This window comes from Diabrotica virgifera, chromosome 3, assembly GCF_917563875.1.
Source record: "Diabrotica virgifera virgifera chromosome 3, PGI_DIABVI_V3a".
Classification (NCBI taxonomy): Eukaryota; Metazoa; Arthropoda; class Insecta; order Coleoptera; family Chrysomelidae; genus Diabrotica; species Diabrotica virgifera.
Window position 1 is genome coordinate 252879329 of NC_065445.1, and position 19064 is coordinate 252898392.

Sequence of the window (19064 nt, forward strand, 5' to 3'; positions counted from 1 at the left end):
ATTGGGTTCAAAAAACACATCAATTATAATTATACAGATATGGAACGATTTTTGAATATCTCTTCTCTGGATGTCCGTAGGAAGCGTAAAGATCTTACAGTATTGTTTAATATTATAAATGGCATATATTACTGCCCTGAACTCCTTGCTAAAATATTGTTGTTTGTTCCACCACGATCAACAAGACAAATTCAAACCTTTCATATTTCTTTCCATAGATATAATTACTCATATTTTACTTTTGTTCCTAGAACACTAAGACTTGCTAACTCCCTAGGTGACCTTTTACTTTTTGGTAACTCTGTTGATGTTTTTAAGAACCATTTAACCAAATTAAATATTTAGCAATGTCATAACCTTGTTATTTGTTAGTAATTAATGTTTTGTAATTATTTTACTTTGTCATGTCTTTTTAAATGTTTTGTACTCTCTCATTTGATTCTTATATATTCAACACTGTAATTATCAATATCTTATTAATGTATTACCGAATTGGGCTTGCCCGTATAAATAAATAAATAATAAAGCAGATATTTGGCAACATAAAAGCGTTGTATTTTTTTTTCAGTTTCCCATAAGAAAAATAAATAAGGCAAATAAAATGTTACCTGGTGGTATCTCGTGCTGCCTGACAGCGTAGTAGCACGTCAGATTTCGAGGGTAGATCCCCGGAAAGTTGGGGGACTGTAGACGGCAGTGTTTCCTATCACAGTCGCTGAAAATACGGGAACAATAAGTTCCAGATATTAAATCACCTAAATAGTATTCTGGCTCCGGATCCGCTGCTGTACTAGGCTCCGTGATGTTGAACAGAGATGGAGGTTGACCTAAAAAACATAAAATATGCGTGTATATTTTTGAATATGGGTTGTTCTTTAAAATATGTGAAAAAGTGAATACATATTATACTGCCAAAAATCATATACGAATGTCAATAAATCTGATTAGATAGTTTAGTGCCGTATTTTTATTTAAAGATTTGAAAATATTTTTAAATAAGTAGACTTAAGTACCTGAAAATTTTTTAAAATTAAAAAGATTTGTCTTATAGACAAGGCGGAAACGGCGGGTTCGAAGGGAAAAATATTCCCATAAGATTTTTTTGCATAATCACATTCGTGAGATATCCCAGAATAAGGTTCAAGAAGTCGCCCAAGTGAAAAGTGGGCCAATTTTTTTTTAATCAAATTGCAAGAATCAATATTTTTGGCCCGAACAATTTTTTCTTTAATTTTTGGACCATTCTGGACAAAAAAGGTCTCTTATAATTTTTCTCTAAAGTTGATCGTTTTCGACGTATAAGCAATTTAAAATTGAAAAAAACGAAAAATTGCGATTTTCAAGGCTTAATAACTCGGTTAAAAGTTACCATTATGAAAGTCAATATATGACTAAATCAAAGTTTGAAGCCCCCCCTACAAGATCCTGAAGAAATTTTTGTCATTATTTTATTACTAAGCTGTTATTTTTAAGTAATATTAATAAGCGCCATGCACGTGTGCGGGGCTGTAAATGCTGAGTGTGAGAGAGAAGCTATTCCAGCAGTCCAATTGTGCATCTTACTCGCACTCACATTTACAGCAGCGTCAATAGGATACAACCACTCATTGTTATTAATTAAAAATAACAGCTTAGTAGTAAATTAATGACACAGATTTCTTCAGGATCATGTAACGGCGACTTTAAACTTTGATTTAGTCACTTTCTGACTTTCAAAATAATAATTTTTGACCGAGTTATTAAGCCTTAAAAATGGCCATTTTCGCGTTTTTCAAATTTTAACTTGCTTATAGCCCGAAAAAGATCAACTTTAGAGAAAAATTATAAGAGACCTTTTTTGTCCAGAATGGTCCAAAAAACCTAAAAAAATTAGTTCGGGCCAAAATATTGATTTTTGCAATTTGATTAAAAAAAATTGTTAAAAAAAAATTGGCCCACTTTTCTCGTGGGCGACTTCTTGAACCTTATTCTGGGATGTCTCACGAATGTGATTATGCAAAAATATCTCATGGGAATATTTTTCCCAACGAACCCGCCGTTTCCGCCTTGTCTATTAGGAATAATCATGATAATATTATGAATAATTAGTTAATGATTATGAAACGTCTAGAATTTATAATGTCCAGTTCTTTTAAGACACCTGCATAATATGCGAGGGGTGAATAACAAGAAAAAATATTTATGAAAATAAATAACTGTAATTAATTTTTATTGGGTGAAGTCATACCTTGGTATCTTTTTCTCTCTCTTTTTCAAAGAGAGAAAACATTAGCAGAAGAACAACAAGGTTTTAGGTCGGGAAGGTGATGCACTGACGCTATATTTATAATGAGGCAAGTTCAAGAGAAATCGTTGGAATACAACAAACTGGCATATTTATGTTTCGTGGACCTTAAGAAAGAATTTGACAGGGTCACATTAAAGGACGTTACCCACTTGTTATACTCGAGAGAGGTACCTCTGGGAATAATTAAAACGATAGAAATCATCTACCAGAACAACAGAATAAAAGCAAAAGTGGAAGATGAACTAACTGACCCAATTGAAGCCGGCAATGGGATAAGACAGGGGGATTCCTTGAGTCCTTTATTGTTCAACCTGATCATGGACGAAATAATAAAAAAAGTAAGAACTAAAAAGGGATACCAAAAGGGACAAAAACAACTTAAAATAATCTGCTATGCGGACGATGCAATACTAATCTCTCAAAGTGAAAATGATTTACAACGTATGCTGCACCAATTCAACATAATCTCCAGAAAATTTAACATGTTAATTTCCTCAAAAAAGACAAAATGCATGGTTATAACAGCAGATCCAATAAGATGTAAATTGGAGCTGGAAGATCAGATAATATAACAAGTGATGGAGTTTAAATACCTACGGCATCACACTATCTATGCATCACACTATCTAGCTACCGAAGGCTCGAAACAGAAGTGGAAGATCAAGTGAATAGAGCAAACAGAGCCGCAGGTTGCCTGAATGACACAATATGGAGAAATAAAATTATCGAAAAAGAAATGAAATACAGAATTTACAAAACAGTCATCAGACCAATAACGACATACGCGGCAGAAACACGACCCGACACAGAGAGGACAAAAAGATTGCTCGAAACAGTGGAGATTTTTTTTTTTTGTAAGATTTATTAGCAATCATAATTACATATTATATAAGCTAATTTGATAACAAGTACAATAACATATATCAATGTATTATTGTACACTAAAATGGCGTTATGAGGTACATCACCCAGCGGTTTCACCTCAGTTTCAGCGAAGATCTATGGGCCATAATCTTCGCAATCTTCTGTTGTTTAGTGGCTGCAGTAATGGTAATATTAATTGGTTGGGGTGGTCTTCCAATTTCTCGTGATGTCTGTTGGCTCTTTCTTGAATTACTGTGCTGACTAACGGGATGTTTAGGTCTGTATGAAGGGTTTGGTTGGAAATGTACCACGGGGCATTTGCGATGGTGCGTAGAATTTTTGATTGAGTTCTTTGGATAATTTTTGTGTTTGATTTGCTGGCACAACTCCATAGTTCTATACCGTACGTCCATATAGGTTTGATGACTGTTTTATAAATCAGCAGTTTGTTCTCAATTGAGAGTCGAGATTTTCTACCTATAAGCCAATTTATTTCTTTCACTCTCAACTCAATTTGTTTCTTCTTCTTTAAAATGTGTTGTTTCCAGTTTAATTTAGAATCAAGATGAAGCCCCAGGTATTTGACGATGTTCTGTTGTGGTGTGTTGACTTGATTAAGGCTAATATTTGGGCATTGGTCTTTCCTTAGTGTGAAAGTTATATGTGTTGACTTAGTTTCGTTAGCTTTTATCTTCCATTTCTTTAACCACTGTCCAATTTGGTCTAGGTGTTCTTGAAGTTTTAATACTGCAGCTCTTGGATCCTCTTCAGTTGCAAATATTGCTGTGTCATCAGCGAAAGTTCCAATGGTGGTTTGTGGAGAGGTTGGTAAATCGGATGTGTACAGTACATAAAGAAGTGGACCCAATATACTACCTTGTGGGACTCCTGATTGAATTTTGTTACGGTTTGATAGTTCATCCTCCACTTTAGTTTCAAATTCTCTGTGATTTAGATATGATTTTAATAAGTCAAAGTATTTGTTGGGTAGGGATTTTTTGATTTTATAAAGTAATCCTGGGTGCCATACCTTATCAAATGCTTGGCTAATGTCCAGAAAGGCTGCTGTGCAATACTGTTTATTGTCCAAAGCTCTATTAATTACATTTGATATGCGATGGCATTGTTGCACTGTAGAATGACCTTGCCGGAATCCAAATTGGTGTTCTGGGATCCAGTTTTGGAATTCTAGGTCGCTCATAATTCTTTTAAGTAACAGCTTTTCAAGAAGTTTTGACATTATTGGCAGTAGACTTATTGGGCGGTATGATGAAACATCCGTTAAAGCTTTACCAGGTTTCGGTATCATAATTACTTGGGCAATTTTTAGTGATATAGGCCAATAATTAAGTCTTAAGATTGCATTTAATATGTACAATAACTTCATGATACCTTTTTTAGGAAGTTGTTTTAGCATTGTTGCTGTTATGAGATCAGTGCCTGGTGCCTTCTTTTCATTCAAATGATTAATTTCATCTTTGATCTCCTTCGGTGTAATTAAAGTTAGTCGCTCTCGTTGATTAATTGGTAAGGCTAGTTCCTGCTCTACTTCTTGTACTTGGTCATTGTCGTGTGGCTTGAAGACTTCAGTTAGATGTTCAGCAAATAAATCAGCTTTTTCTTTGTTGCTTTTTGCCCATGGTCCTGGTGGTAATGAGTTTTTCCGAATTGGAGGTGAAGTATTTATTGGTTTATTTTTGTTTTTGATTGGTTTCCAGATAGAGTTATCTTGACGCGAAAGGTTTGATACATTGTTTTCAAATGAGTTGTTTCTCATCTGTTCTAGAGCTGTTTTTAAGTTTCTTGTTTTGTTATTATAAACTGTCCTGTCGTCTGGTCTGTGAGTTCTTTGCCAAATTGATCTGGCTTTTCGTTTTTCTGCTACTAGTCTTTTTATTTCAAGAGGAATGTTGGTTGAAAATTTTTTTTGTCCAGGTTGAGGGGTAGACTGTTTGGCAGCATTTTGAAGTAAGTTGATTAGATTATTAGTTTCTGTTTCTATTTGTTCGGGAGTTTGCAATCTCACTAGTAGATTTACTTCCTGTTCTATGATTAGCCGGTATCTGTCCCAGTTTGTTTTGAAGTTATTTAGTCGAGGTGTTGGTTTTTTGATTATCACCGTTGTGCTAATTGTGGCAATTATGGGACTATGATCTGATGATAAATCAAAACTTGGTACTACATCTGTATATGATTGAGATATTCCGTTTGTAATAAAGAAATCCAATAGGTCTGGTGTTTTATTTGGATCGGTTGGCCAATATGTCGGTGATCCCGTCGATAGGAATGAGTAGCTTTTATCCTGGATAACTTTTGCTAGCTCTCTGCCTTTGGTGGTTGTTAGGCGTGAACCCCATAGCGTATGTTTACAGTTGTAATCTCCACCTGCTATAAATTTTGGCCCTAGAGTTTCGAAAAAGGGTAGAAGATCTTCTTTTGTAAGTCTATGCCTGGGCGGACAATAAATTGCTGTGACAGTTATATCATATGGAAGAGTTTGTATTTTTATCGATGTTGCTTGAATGTGATTTGTTTCGTATTTTAGCATTTCATAATGTTTTATAGTTTCTCTTATCAATATGGCTGAACCTCCGTGGGCTGTACCATCTGGGTGATTTGTGTAATATAATTTATACTTAGGTATCTTGAAGTAGGTTCTGTCTGTAAAATGGGTTTCACTTACTAGTAGTATGTCAATGAAATTTTGTTCCAGAAATAGTTTTATATCTTCTTTATGATTAGGAAGACCATTGGCATTCCATTGGGCAATTCTTATGAACTTTGACATTGTTAGTTTACTTTATTTATTAGCATGGAAATCATGTTGAGCACCATACTGTTTTGTTGCATTAGCTGGTTAAATAAATTTTTAAACTCTTCTAGAAATTTGGTAAGTATACTCGCTGTATCTTCGTTATTGTTCTGATTATTTGCTGCAGCTTGAGCGTAACTTTCATACTGATTCTGAATCCTGGGTTGTGTATATATTCTGGGTTGTGTATGTATTTGATTTATTGCTGGATTTAATACGTTTCCTCTGTTATGATACCTGTTATTAATATTATAAATTTTTTGGTAATGTTCACATCCTTTATAATTTGCGGGGTGATCCCCACCACATAATGCACATTTTGCTGGAGTTTCTCTAGTCTTCTTACAAGTTGTGGTATTGTGGGCTCCTCCGCATTTGACGCATACAAATGGTTTATTGCAATATGACTTGGAGTGACCGTACGATTGGCATCTCATGCATTGTATTATGCGATTTTTGGTTGTTCGGGGAGGTTCAATTTCAATAACTCTATTCTGTAGCCCCCTTAAGTTATAAATATCTTTGTTATTTGCTGCCGGTTCGAGATCCACGAAGAACAAATTAAGTGGCTCTTTAGTAATTCTGTGTTGTGCATTTATTATATTTCGAACTTTATGACCCAGTTTTAGGAGTTCGTTTTTTATATCCTCGGTGTTTGTAGAGTGGTGAAGGTATTTTATTACAACTCTATAGGCTCGATCCTGTTTTAACTGATATGTATGGTGATAAATGTTATGTTCATTAAAATATCTAACCATTTTTCTATATGTATCTGGCGTGCCACAACTTAATTTTACGACATTGTTAGTTAAACTTTTTGTATGATATTCTTCCCTTTCTGCTACATCCTTAATTTTTTGTACCATTTTTTGATAGTCTTGTACACCGTGTATGAAAATTGGTGGAGGGTTTGCTGTGTTGTTCTCCTTGGGAGGGATTACTTCATTTTCTAGCGCTTCAAATCTATTTTCTGTTACAATAATATTTGTACTGTTTGCATTGTCTGTTGTTTTTCTGATTTTTCTTCTTTTTGAGCTTCTAATTTCTTGCCAATCGTTGCTGCTAGCTGGTTCGTTGTTTTCTTCCTCTTCTTCACTGGTGGATGGCAATCGTTGTAATTGATAATTTGAAGCAGAACTATGATATGTGATCGGCACTAATGGAATTTGTGTCTGTGGTAGTGGAGGGTACAAGTTAGGTGGCATTGGTTTAGTTGGTGCTGGTTGCGACATCGATATTAGATATGGCGTGGTTTGTACATTCATGGCTAGTTGCCCTTGTGTGTTGACTTGTTGATACATTTGTGGGTTGGTTATTGAATTATTACTAAACTCTGTATTTATCCCGGATGGAAACATATTTTGACAAATATATTTATCATCATTTGCGTACCTGTGTATTAGTTTTCCTGGACTGGGCTTGTCACAGTCTCGAACAGGGTGTTTTTTTGCTGTACTAAATTACTTCGATATGTCGATACAAGAATGGACTGAACAAATTTTATCTACGTTAAATAATCTGTGGTTAAATCACAAAATTCGAAGAGAAACTTTGAATTATGTATTTAAACTTTGACAGTTATTTTGACAAATAAACAGTGGAGATGAAAACCCTTCGAAAAATCGATTGTAAGACTCTATGGGACAGAGCTAGAAGTACAGATATACGACGGAGATGCAAGGTCGATAACATTAATAACTGGGTAAGAAACAGGAAAATAGAATGGAATGACCACATAAGCCGAATGACAACAAATAGAGTACTCATGACAGCGAGAGACGGTTCCCCAATAGGAAGACGATCAGTGGGAAGACCACGAAAACGATGGAACGACAACTTACTAGAGGCACATTGAAAAAACAGACAGAGTCATGTCTATACAAAAAGAAGAAGTAGAAGAAGAACTTCAAAAACATTGCTAAAGATGTTACTGTACTAAATTCTGTCACCCCTGGTAGTTGCCATCGATTAGCTAGGGTGCGAATAGAAGTAAATACGAAATTCGATAGAAGAAAATTAATAACACAGGATAAATTACCAAACATAGAAGCACTCGAAATGAACCAAGAGGAATATCAAAGTGAACTATAAAAGAAACTAGGACCTGTACCAGTATTCAACACGAAAGATATAAATGAAATAACACAAAAATTAACGAATGACGTAACATCAACTACAAAAAAGATCTGTGGTAAAAATCAAAATCCGTGATGATATCAAACAAGTCGCGGGCAAGCAGTTGATGAGAATTGCCAAGAGTAGAAATCGATGGAAGCAAATGAAAGTGGCCTATGACCAGCAGTGGACGAACACAGGCTGAAGAAGAAGAAGATACGAACATTAAACTCAATCTTTATTACCTTTGTAGATCTTCCAAATTAGACATTTCGTTAATCTGAACTACTGTTTACAACAAAAAGCTGAAATATGGACGAGCTTAGACATTAGGAGAAACGAAGAAAATTGATTATTCCAGGTTATTATCCAATGAAAAATTAATAGCGGTTCAGTTCAAGGATTAATATTTTTTCGATCATGATGCATTAGTGTTAGACCTGTATCCCACGTACTAAAAAAAAGTTGATTAATAGCAACCTGAAAATTTGTTAATAGCTTAACGGCGTCTAGTCGGACAAACTTTGATGTACGGGAACACTGGAACAGGGGAAATTTTAATTGTGGAACAGGTTAAAAATTTGGAACGTCAGACTACGAAAACGTCAGATGTATTTTGTCCGACAGAACTTCCAATTGATTTGTTACCATTTCATTAAACTCTCATGCAAAAATCATACTGATGTTTAACACCAACTGGGCATTTTAATGAGTGGAACACGAAGAATATGTCAAATAATAGGAATTGTGTTGGTTAGTAATAGCAGTCTGATTTTTGCATGAGAGTTTAATGAAAGGGTAACAAATCAATTGGATGTTCTAACCGACAAAATACATGGGGACATTTTCGTAATCTGACGTTCCAAATTTTTAAACTGTTCCACAATTAAATATTTCCCTGTTCCAGTGTTCCCGTACATCAAAGTTTGTCCGACTAGACACCGTTAAGCTATTAACAAATTTTCAGCTTGTTATTAATCAACTTTTTTTGGTACGCGGGATCCAGGACTATGTGTACAAAGTTTGCTTATTCCAATCTGTCCCATCGTTAAAATGTTTACGAACCAAATTTCGTATAAAATATAGCCAACAAATTATCCACCTCCAAACTTCTCAAGTACTTTACTACCTGTATAATATTACGATTCTCCCGTCTTGGCTCTTATATAGGTCAAGTAGTCACATTTCCTCTGCTGCTAAAAGACCCACAGTATTTGCAAAAGGTCTGAAAGTTTCTCTCAAACACTGAATAGTCCCTTTTTCCGCAAGCCACAATACACTGTTGTAGACAACTTTTCTGAGTTATGACAGTGAGATAAAGAATGCAACCGTCGAATGTTTTGCGATAAGGACCTAAAGGTGGAAGGGAATAAAGTTGTTTCGGTTTGGAGAGGGGATTCAACTTAAAAAAGTACGTTTATGCTCTTAGACTTTTTTGTTTAAAGTGCTTTTTACTAACACTTTGTAGTTCAATTCATAGGCTTATTTCGTTCTTCTAAAAAAAGCGTATAACTTCTTTTTAGAGATGACTGCAGGTTTAATTTTTCTTGTAGTTTATGAATTTAATTAAAAAATATATTTTTGATTTTTTTCAGATTTTTCCGTAAGGTGTGAAAATTTCAAAACCCCCAAATACTGGGGTTTTTGGGATTCTTAACTGCAGTCTAAATTTCTCTGAAGAGATGAAATACCTTGGTATTACCCTTGACAGGAAGTTAACATGGGACTGTACATTAACTGTTACACTGTTACATTTAACTGTATAAATGGGTCAGTATATTTTTTAGGTTTATACCTTGTTTACTATGAATTTTAACGTTTATCATTTTCAATGGCAGTTAGGCCAGGGTAATAAGACAAAAATATACCTTGTTAGTGACACTTCAGCAGCCAGGGTACTGAAGCGTTTTTTCGACAAGTAATACCTATAGGAACAAATTGTAACTATTTCCTGCGTAGGATCTGGCGGCCATTTTTATTTATAAACAATTAACTGTCAAAAAATGGCATTTTTCCCTTTTTTTTTCAAATCAATGGAAAACAGTGAAACTTATGATTTTTTAAGTACAAATATCTTTGAGATTTTGGAAAAAGCTTTAAAATGACATATTACAAAAATTGATATATTTATTTATTGTTAATATAATTGTGAAAAAAGGTCGGAATTGCAAAAAAAAATATTTTCGCAATAACTGCTGTAAAAAGTAGTGTAGGTACAGGTTTGAAATTTTTGTCAAATGAGGGTTCTTTGGTGCTTAATATGTGATAAAAATTTCAAAGCGATTCATTCAATTGTTTAAATTTTATTCGAATTGTTTATCTCGGAGAGCATTTTTTTTGCAAATAACATAAGTCAGAAAAAAATGACGTTAGAACCAGTCCACAGGTGTCAAATGGAAGAGCTATATTTTCAACTTAGCTTAAAGGAAGCGAATAAAAACTTTTTGAACAACTTTTTCCAAAAAAAAACTTTTTTACCTTGTTTTAAGTGCACAACTACCAAGTATTGTTATTTCTATCATAATTGATAAAAAATTGTAATAAATATTGTTGTAAAATTGTTTTTTGAAAGAAATTCAAAAAAATTAAATTTATATTAAAGACCATAAGACCATACTTTTTCATCACCCTGTATATGACTAAAATTGTATAGAATTTAATTTTGCTATTAAACAAATGGACGGGCCATTATCAAACAATTCGGTGATTAGAAAGTGGACAGAGCGTTGACGGGAACAATAACGTTTTTAAGATCTTTCCAGGAAGGTTTTTAATTTGGTAAACAAATTGTATTAGTTTTTAGATGTAAAAGTAGAAAGTAGAAAAGAACTAATTATGATATTTCTTGAAATTTGACAAATTGGAAAAGTTATGTGGAAGAATATTTGGTTTAATAACAAATGAATGGTTTGAGAGAGGTTGTTGTTGATTGGACGGAAAATATGGGGAGAAGGGATAATGGATGTTGGAGTCTAGATTTGAGAGAGAAATAAGCGGTACTGTGTAATGAACATCGATGGAAGGCAGTCGAGTTTTTAAAAGTGAGTAATAAGTGTAGAGTGGTGTGATCAGCCTTTGCGAGCAGAATCAAGTTGAAACCAAATTGTCGACCGGTTAAAGAGTTATTTTTCCTGGTCCGAGGGAGATTCCTTTTGTTTTGTCTAGAACGAGTAGCTGATTATTATCCTTTTGTGCACAAGATATCGAGCAAGGAAAACTGAGTAATATAATTCGAGCAAGTCCTGTGTGTTTTTCTTGGAAGCAGTTTTGACGTGAGGGACTTTTTCGCAACATCCAGAGAGTACGTGTTGGGAGAATCAAGGACGGCGCAATCCAGAAAACGAGGGAGTGAAGAAACAAAAAGGTTAGTCAAATCATTTGTCGGAATGGAGAAAATTTGTTTATATCAAAACCATATTAGTTTATTTGTTTATTGAACAATTTTTTTGAACGCAGTTAGTCATTTCAAATTTGAGAAATCAATTCAAAAGGAGAAAAGTAAAATTCATTAAATTTAGTATGAGTAAATAATAAATTAATTAAATAATTTTTTTGTCAAAACAAGGAGATATCAGAGTTAGATTTTAATTTATTAAGTTAGAAATTGTTGCAACAAAGTTAAATTTTATTATTTTCTGAGTCATATGTACACGGCTTATTTGATAAAAACAATAGATTACATTTATATGATTTTGAGTGTTTTCAATTTCCCTGTTTCCGCCCTGGAAGAAGTAAGCAACTAGAAATACTAGAAGCCACAAATCACAGGTATTGTATCAAATACAAAATTAGCCCTAAGAATAAAATTGATTGGAAAATTTAATTTGAATTAAGTTTTGTTTTTACATAGGCAGTAAATAAAATAATTGAGTAATCAATTAAATTAAGAATTTGCTAATCAATCTAAATAAATAGATAAAGTAGAGCATAACAATATATATAATTTCATATATAACAAAATAAAAAGTTTATAAGGAAAGATTTACGATACTTTTGCATAATTATTTATTACTAATAAATGCATTTTTATTCACTTTTTTTAAACCATGTTGAAAATATAGCTCATGCTCTTTCATTTGACACCTGTGGAATGGTTCTAACGTCATTTCTTTCTGACTTATGGTATTGCAAAAAAAATGCTCTCTGGGATAAACAATTTGAATAAAATTTAAACAATTGAATGAATCGCTTTAAAATTTTTATTACATATTAAGTACCAAAGAAACCTTATATGATAAAAATTTCAAAGCTGTACAGTAATTTTTACAATAGATATTGCGAAATTAATTTTTTTTGCAATTCCGACCTTTTTTCGCAATTATATTAACAATAAATGAGTATATCAAACTTTGTAATACGTCATTTTAAAGCTTTTTCCATAATCTCAAAGCCATTTGTATGAAAAAACCATAAGTTTCACTGTTTTCCATTGATTTGAAAAAAAAAGGGAAAAATGCCATTTTTTGACACTTAATTGTTTATAAATAAAAATGGCCGCCAGATCCTACGCAGGAAATAGTTACAATTTGCTCTTAAAGGTATTAACTGTCGAAAAAACGCTTCAGTACCCTGGCTGCTCGAGTGTCATGGAAAAAACCTTATTGACCTGGACTAAGTGACATTAGCTCATTTTTATTGTGTTTATTGAAATTTATAACTTATATTTTTATTCTATAAAGTTATATTGTGATAAATTTATATTAACATAATATATGTATAGTTATATTATTATATTATATATAGTTAAATATAAATGTGCATTAAATTTTTATAAAATACGTCCACCGATAATAGCCATTTCCTATTTATTATATTCACAGTAGGTACAAATAATTTCTGCTTACATTTTTTCGGAAACGAATTGAACACGAATGGACTATTTCTTGTTATTTTACAATACATAATATAGTATAATTTGCTAATAGTAGTCAACCAATTATTCAGTAGCGTTCTATTGGTAAACAACATTTACTTTTGTTAATATTAATTTTAATCTCGAGTAGTTGATAATTATATTTTTTTACTAATTAAAATTGTAAAAAAGGTCGTAGAAAAAATATAGTATTCTACTCGCATGTAAGTTCTATTACTCACTCTGATGAATTACGAATGGTGAGGAAAAGCCATCGTTACATGCTCGTTGAATAATATACACGAAAATTTAAAAAATCACCAATTTTTGCACTTAAATTGTTATTGAATAAAATATACGAGTAAAAATTTTGATGGTTTTGGAATATTTTTTGTTATTCTACTCATATAGAACCGATAAAAATTATTAGATATTTATTACCGTAACTGTTAAAAATGACTCCATTTTTAATTATTTTCCTTACCAATAAAGCGAAGTTTTGAATAAAACATTAGCACATCGATTACAGTTACTTCCGAAGTTTCCATGATAATGGACGAACGTTGTTAAAAGAGTAATTTTGTAATTATAAATGTAAATAAATATTTACGTTCATTAAGATATCTCAAAATACAACCAAGTAATGGAAGTGGAGTTTATCTAGAGCGATATTAAAAAATATACTGAATACATTCTGTTATATTCAATCATCCAGCCTTCTGCATCCAAAGTTGAACATAGGCCTCCCCTAATTTCTTCCAATTTTGTCGGTCTTGGGCTTTCTGCAACCAATTCCCAGCAATCCTTTTGACGTCGTCTGTCCATCGTGTAGGCGGTCTACCTCTACTTCTTCTGTCTTCGCTTGGTCTCCACACTGTAATTTTTTGGGTCCACCTCCCGTCCTTCATTCTGGCTACATGGCCCACCCAATTCCACTTCAGCCATGCTACTCGCTCTATGACATCTGTGACGCCTGTCCTTCTTCTGATTTCTTCGTTTCTGACCCTGTCTCTGAGAGTCAGTCCAAGTAGTGACCGTTCCATTCTTCTTTGGGCCACTCTAAGTTTCGTTGCTGTGGCCTGGGTTAACGATAATGTTTCAGCGCCGTAAGTCATGACTGGAAGCACACATTGGTTGAACGTCTTCCTTTTCAAATAATTTGGCAAGTTGCTCTTGAAGATGTCTGATAGAGCTCCATATGCGGCCCATGCTAAGGTAATCCTTCTCTGTAATTCAGCAGTTTGATTGTCCCTGGCAATTTGGATTTCATGTCCTAAGTATTTATATTTATGGACCAATGCTATTTCGTCGACGTCGACTTTTGGATTTTCGCTTGGTACCAGGTTTGTCATGTATTGTGTCTTTCCAAAATTTACGTTTAAACCAACCCTTATACAGGCGCCATCTAACTCAGTAAGCATAGTTCTAATCTCTTTTAAGTTGTCTGTTATAAGAACTATGTCGTCTGCGAATCGTAGATGGGAGAGCCTTTCACCGTCGACATTTATTCCTTTGGCGTCCCGCTCCAATTGGTTGAAAGCGTGTTCAAGGACTGCCGTAAAGAGTTTGGGAGATAACGTATCTCCCTGTCTAATTCCTCTTTTAATTTTGTAGATTTGGTACCTTTGTGTAGTCGGACGGCCATGGTTGCATTATTGTATATGTTCGCTATCAGTTTGGAGTACCGATAATCTATACGACTTTCCTCCAATGCTCTCATTATGCTGTTTCCAGTCTATTTGTTATTATTCTTGTGAATAACTTATAGAGGTGGTCTAATAGGCTTATGGGCCGGTAATTTTCGAGGTCTCTTGGATCGCCCTTTTTGTGTAATAAGATGGTAAGTGCACTGTGCCATCTTGTAGGTGTTTCACTTTGGTGCAGGCATAAGTTGAACAATTTCTTTATGTTGTATAAAAGTCTGTCTCCTCCAATCTTTACGGCTTCTATAACGATATTGTCTTCTCCCGGAGCTTTATTTCTTTTCATTTTTCTCAATGCGTTCCTGATTTCGTCTGTTGATAATTCAGGCATCAATTCCGATCCGTGGTTGACTAACCTTTTTCCTGAATCTTCTAGTGACTCATCATGGTTTTGTTGGCTGTTGTACCGTTCTGTATAGAAGTCTTCTACTACCCTTAATAATTCATCTTTGTTGATGATGATATTTCCATCTCTATCCTTTAATTTAGTTATTTCTTTTTTGCCATTTGTTAATTTTCTTCTTAGAACTTTGAGGCTCTTGTTATCTTCAATTGTTTGTTGAATTTGTTCGTTTTTATATTTTCGGTTGTCCGTCCTAATAGATTTTTGTATTCTTTTACTTATCTCTCTAAGTTCGTGGTGTTCTTTATTTCTATTACTTTGCATTTTTCTCCGCTCTTCCATTAATGCTTGTATTTGGGGGCTTACTCTGTCGTTATGTTATGTCTTTTGGCAGTGTATCTTCTGTCTTTCTTCTGTAGCTTGTATTATAATGTCATTAAGGGTGTTAACATTTAGGTCTGTATTCCTGTCGCTTTCGAGAATGCTGTTGATATGTTCTTCAAATGCATTTATATTTTTAGGCTCGGTCCAGGTAGTTGTGGACTTCTTTTTGATCATGCGGTATCTCTCTTTCCCAAGGTCTATTTTTATAGAGGCTTTTACCATTCTGTGGTCGCTACCTGTTGAAAACTGGTTTAGAACTGTAACGTCTTTAAAGATTTGCTTCTTGTCGGTGATTATAAAATCGATCTCGTTTCTAGTTTTTCCATTTGGGCTCTGCCACGTCCATTTACGATGTTCTTTTTTTGTAGAAGAAGCTATTCATTTGAAATAGATTTTTCTCCAGCAGGAAACTAAGTAAAGTTTCACCGCGTTCGTTTCTATCTCCCAAACCAAATTTTCCCAGTGATGTTTCTGTATCGTCTGCCTTTCTCCCCATTTTAGCGTTAAAGTCACCGCATATTATGGTATAGTGTGTTGTTGTATCATTTAAGGCTAGAACAATGTCATCGTAGAATTCCTCTACTTCGTAGTCCGCATGGCTACTTATTGGGGCATATACCTGTACGATTTTTAAGGCATACCGTTCATTTAGTTTTAAGGTTAAAGAAGCTACTCTAGTAGAGAAACTTTTTACTGATATGATGTTGATTTCATGCTTTCTATGTACAAAGAAGCCAATGTCTCCTGTTGTTTCAGTTTCACTACCGATCTGATAGAATAAATGACCTGATTTCAGCTTTTTCAGGCTTTCTCCTCTCTGTTTTACCTCGCTAACGCCTATCACATCCCATTTAATTTTCGACATTTCTGCTTCCATCTCTATGATTCGTTCTTCAGTTGCCAGGGATCTAGCATTATATGTAGCGACGTTGAGTTTTAAGGGTTTTCTAGGTTTGGTATGTTTACTTGTCATAATCTTGTCCCCCCCCCCCCCAGAATCCGAGTTCGTGGGACAGACTATCAGTTTAGTGCGAGATTCTGGAAGGTTTTTCCTACTCGCCTGGGGTACTTCACTTTTAGATAATGACATTTTCACTTTGTTTTAGGGGGTATTTGGCGTGATTTTAAAACCTGCCGCGCTTGCCAAGACGTGTTGGCCGGTTTTTATCGGAATTACATTTCCTTAATTCCAGTTGTTACAGTTATTCCGCCGATACTCGGTGGTCAGAGCCTCGTTTGTGGTAACAGGGTTCACCAACGTGAAGGTGAGGTTGACATTTGAGTAGGAGAGGCTATTTGAGACGCATCTCTACCCCATCAGAACCCCTGTTACCATTAATCTTATATTAATATCTCATAAATGGAAATTCTTTAGCAAAAACCGAGCGACTCATAGGGGACGTTTAACCACTTTCGTGTTTTTTTTTTCTGTGCGATATCAGAACTATCTACATAATGTATGTAATTTATTATTCAGTTCTCCTCCGTTCTGCATTTTGCTCCGAAGAAGAATTTTATCTGCCAAAGATGTGTTTTGTTCACAGTCCTTCGTGAATTTACAAATTCTGTTATGTTTTCTGTGGATCCAGGGATTAGGTAAACCAAACGGAATTTAACTTACTTTACTTACTTTACTTACTTTAACATTATTTAACTCGCTTAACTATAAAAAAGTTTACTAAATAACCTGTATCTCACTAATGATTTTCGTAGATCACTTTGCAAAATAAACACTTTGCTAATCGTATAAAAATTAAATAATTTTAAAAATGTATAAACATTTTCAATTTCTTTGAAAAACGAAAATGCAGCAGCTGCATAATACTCTGGTTAAATCGGAGAGTACAGGAAGAGTCTATACCGGTTTCGGGGGTTGTTTCCCCCTCATCAGTAGTCCCATATCCTCTTCTCTCCGATTACTCCACGTATCATACTTTGGGCCCTTCCGAATTGCAAAATAAGAAGTGTCACGGATGAACTAGAGCCATCTACCGAAAAACAAAGTAAGTTATTAATCGAAGTAATCGTCATTACAAATACCTGGTTTCAACTTCCAGAAAGGCGTCTCTACACGTGGAAATCCCCTCAAGATTGACATCAAGGTAAAATAGTACGGAATCAAATAGACTACATCCTAATAAACCATCAATTTCGAAACAATATTAAAGATGTAAGAACTTACCCCGGCGCCGACATAAACTCAAATCATAATTTACTTTGCTCCAAAATACAAATTAAATTAAAGAAACTAACAAAGCCAACTAAGCCTAGTAAGATATATCTCGACCCCCTTAAAAACACCCAAACGCGCGAACACATAGCACAGCAGATAAATAGTAAAATGCACAGAATATCAAATATACCAAACGAAAACAGAACTATTAACGAATGTTGGTACGATATTCAAAACTCGATTTTAGAGGACGTAAGGGAATCTTTAAGAACACCTACAGTCGGAAAAATGAAAGAATACCCATGAACGAACATATAAAACACGCTGTATTTTCCTGTCACCGTGTCACAAAGAAAATTGTCCAGTGCAAGTACATGTAACAATAATTATTACATGTAATTGCGCTGGCCAATTTTTTGTGTGACACGGTGACAGGAAAATACAGCGTGTTTTATATGTTCGTTCATGGGTATTCTTTCATTTTTCCTACTGTACAATGTTGGCAAAAAATGAATGGATGAACCAAGAAATTCTAGACTTGATGGAAGTTCGACGAAAATACAAAAATAGAAATATTATCAAATACCGTGAAATTAACAAACTCATAAAAAGAAAAATTAAACAGGCCAAAGAATCCTGGCTCGAGAATTCGTGTAAAGAAATAGAAGACCTCCAAAAAAAGCATGACAGTTTCAACCTCCACAAGAAACTTAAATATACCACCGGAATTAGAAAACAGAAAAATGCTCACGTACTTAAAACCGCAGACGGAAAAATTTGTGATCACGAACAACAGTGCAAGGAATGGGAGAGACACATCAGTGACCTTTTTGACGATGCTTCTCGAGAAAATGCTCCAAATACTACCTGTGACAATCAATTAGACAGAGGTCCCAGTATACTGAAGTCAGAAGTCATAAAAGTAATACAACAAGCCAAAAACAATAAAGCACCTGGACCAGATCAAATCCCTGTTGAGCTACTTAAACTTTTGGATGAGGAAAACATTACCTACTTGACTACTTTCTTTAACAAAATTTACAACGAAGGAAAAATACCAGATGATTGGTTGGAGTCACTGTTTATAACATTACCAAAGAAAAGCAGGCCCACCAAATGCAGCAATTTTAGACTAATCAGTTTGATGAGTCACACACTTAAGATACTTTTACTTATTATACAAAACCGAGTATTCCTTCTGTGCGAAACTAGAATGGGTAATAAGCAATTTGGATTTAGAAATGGTCTAGGAACTAGAGAAGCACTATTTTTTTATGCGCGTTCTATTACAAAAAAGTTGTGAGTTCCGAAAGAACGTTTATGTTTGTTTCATCGACTTCGAGAAGGCATTCGACTGAGTACAACATGATATACTTTTCGATTGCCTGCAGGCAGCAGGACTTGACCACTACGATATAAGACTGCTGAAATACTTATATTACAATCAAGTAGCCTCTATCCAAATTGGAGACAGTCGTACTGAAAAACTGCCGATAAAACGTGGAATACGACAAGGTTGTGTTTTATCACC

The 19064-nt window shown here is 34.4% G+C and overlaps 1 protein-coding gene across 1 annotated transcript in view; it reads right to left on the reverse strand.

Annotated features, from left to right (window-relative positions):
- LOC114337570 (uncharacterized) overlaps nucleotides 1-19064 on the reverse strand; it is a 255111-nt gene that overhangs the window by 226798 nt on the left and 9249 nt on the right. The window contains exon 3 of the mRNA XM_050647708.1: nucleotides 609-827. Coding sequence (XP_050503665.1) covers nucleotides 609-827 — 219 coding nt within the window. The remainder of the gene's footprint in view (nucleotides 1-608; nucleotides 828-19064) is intronic.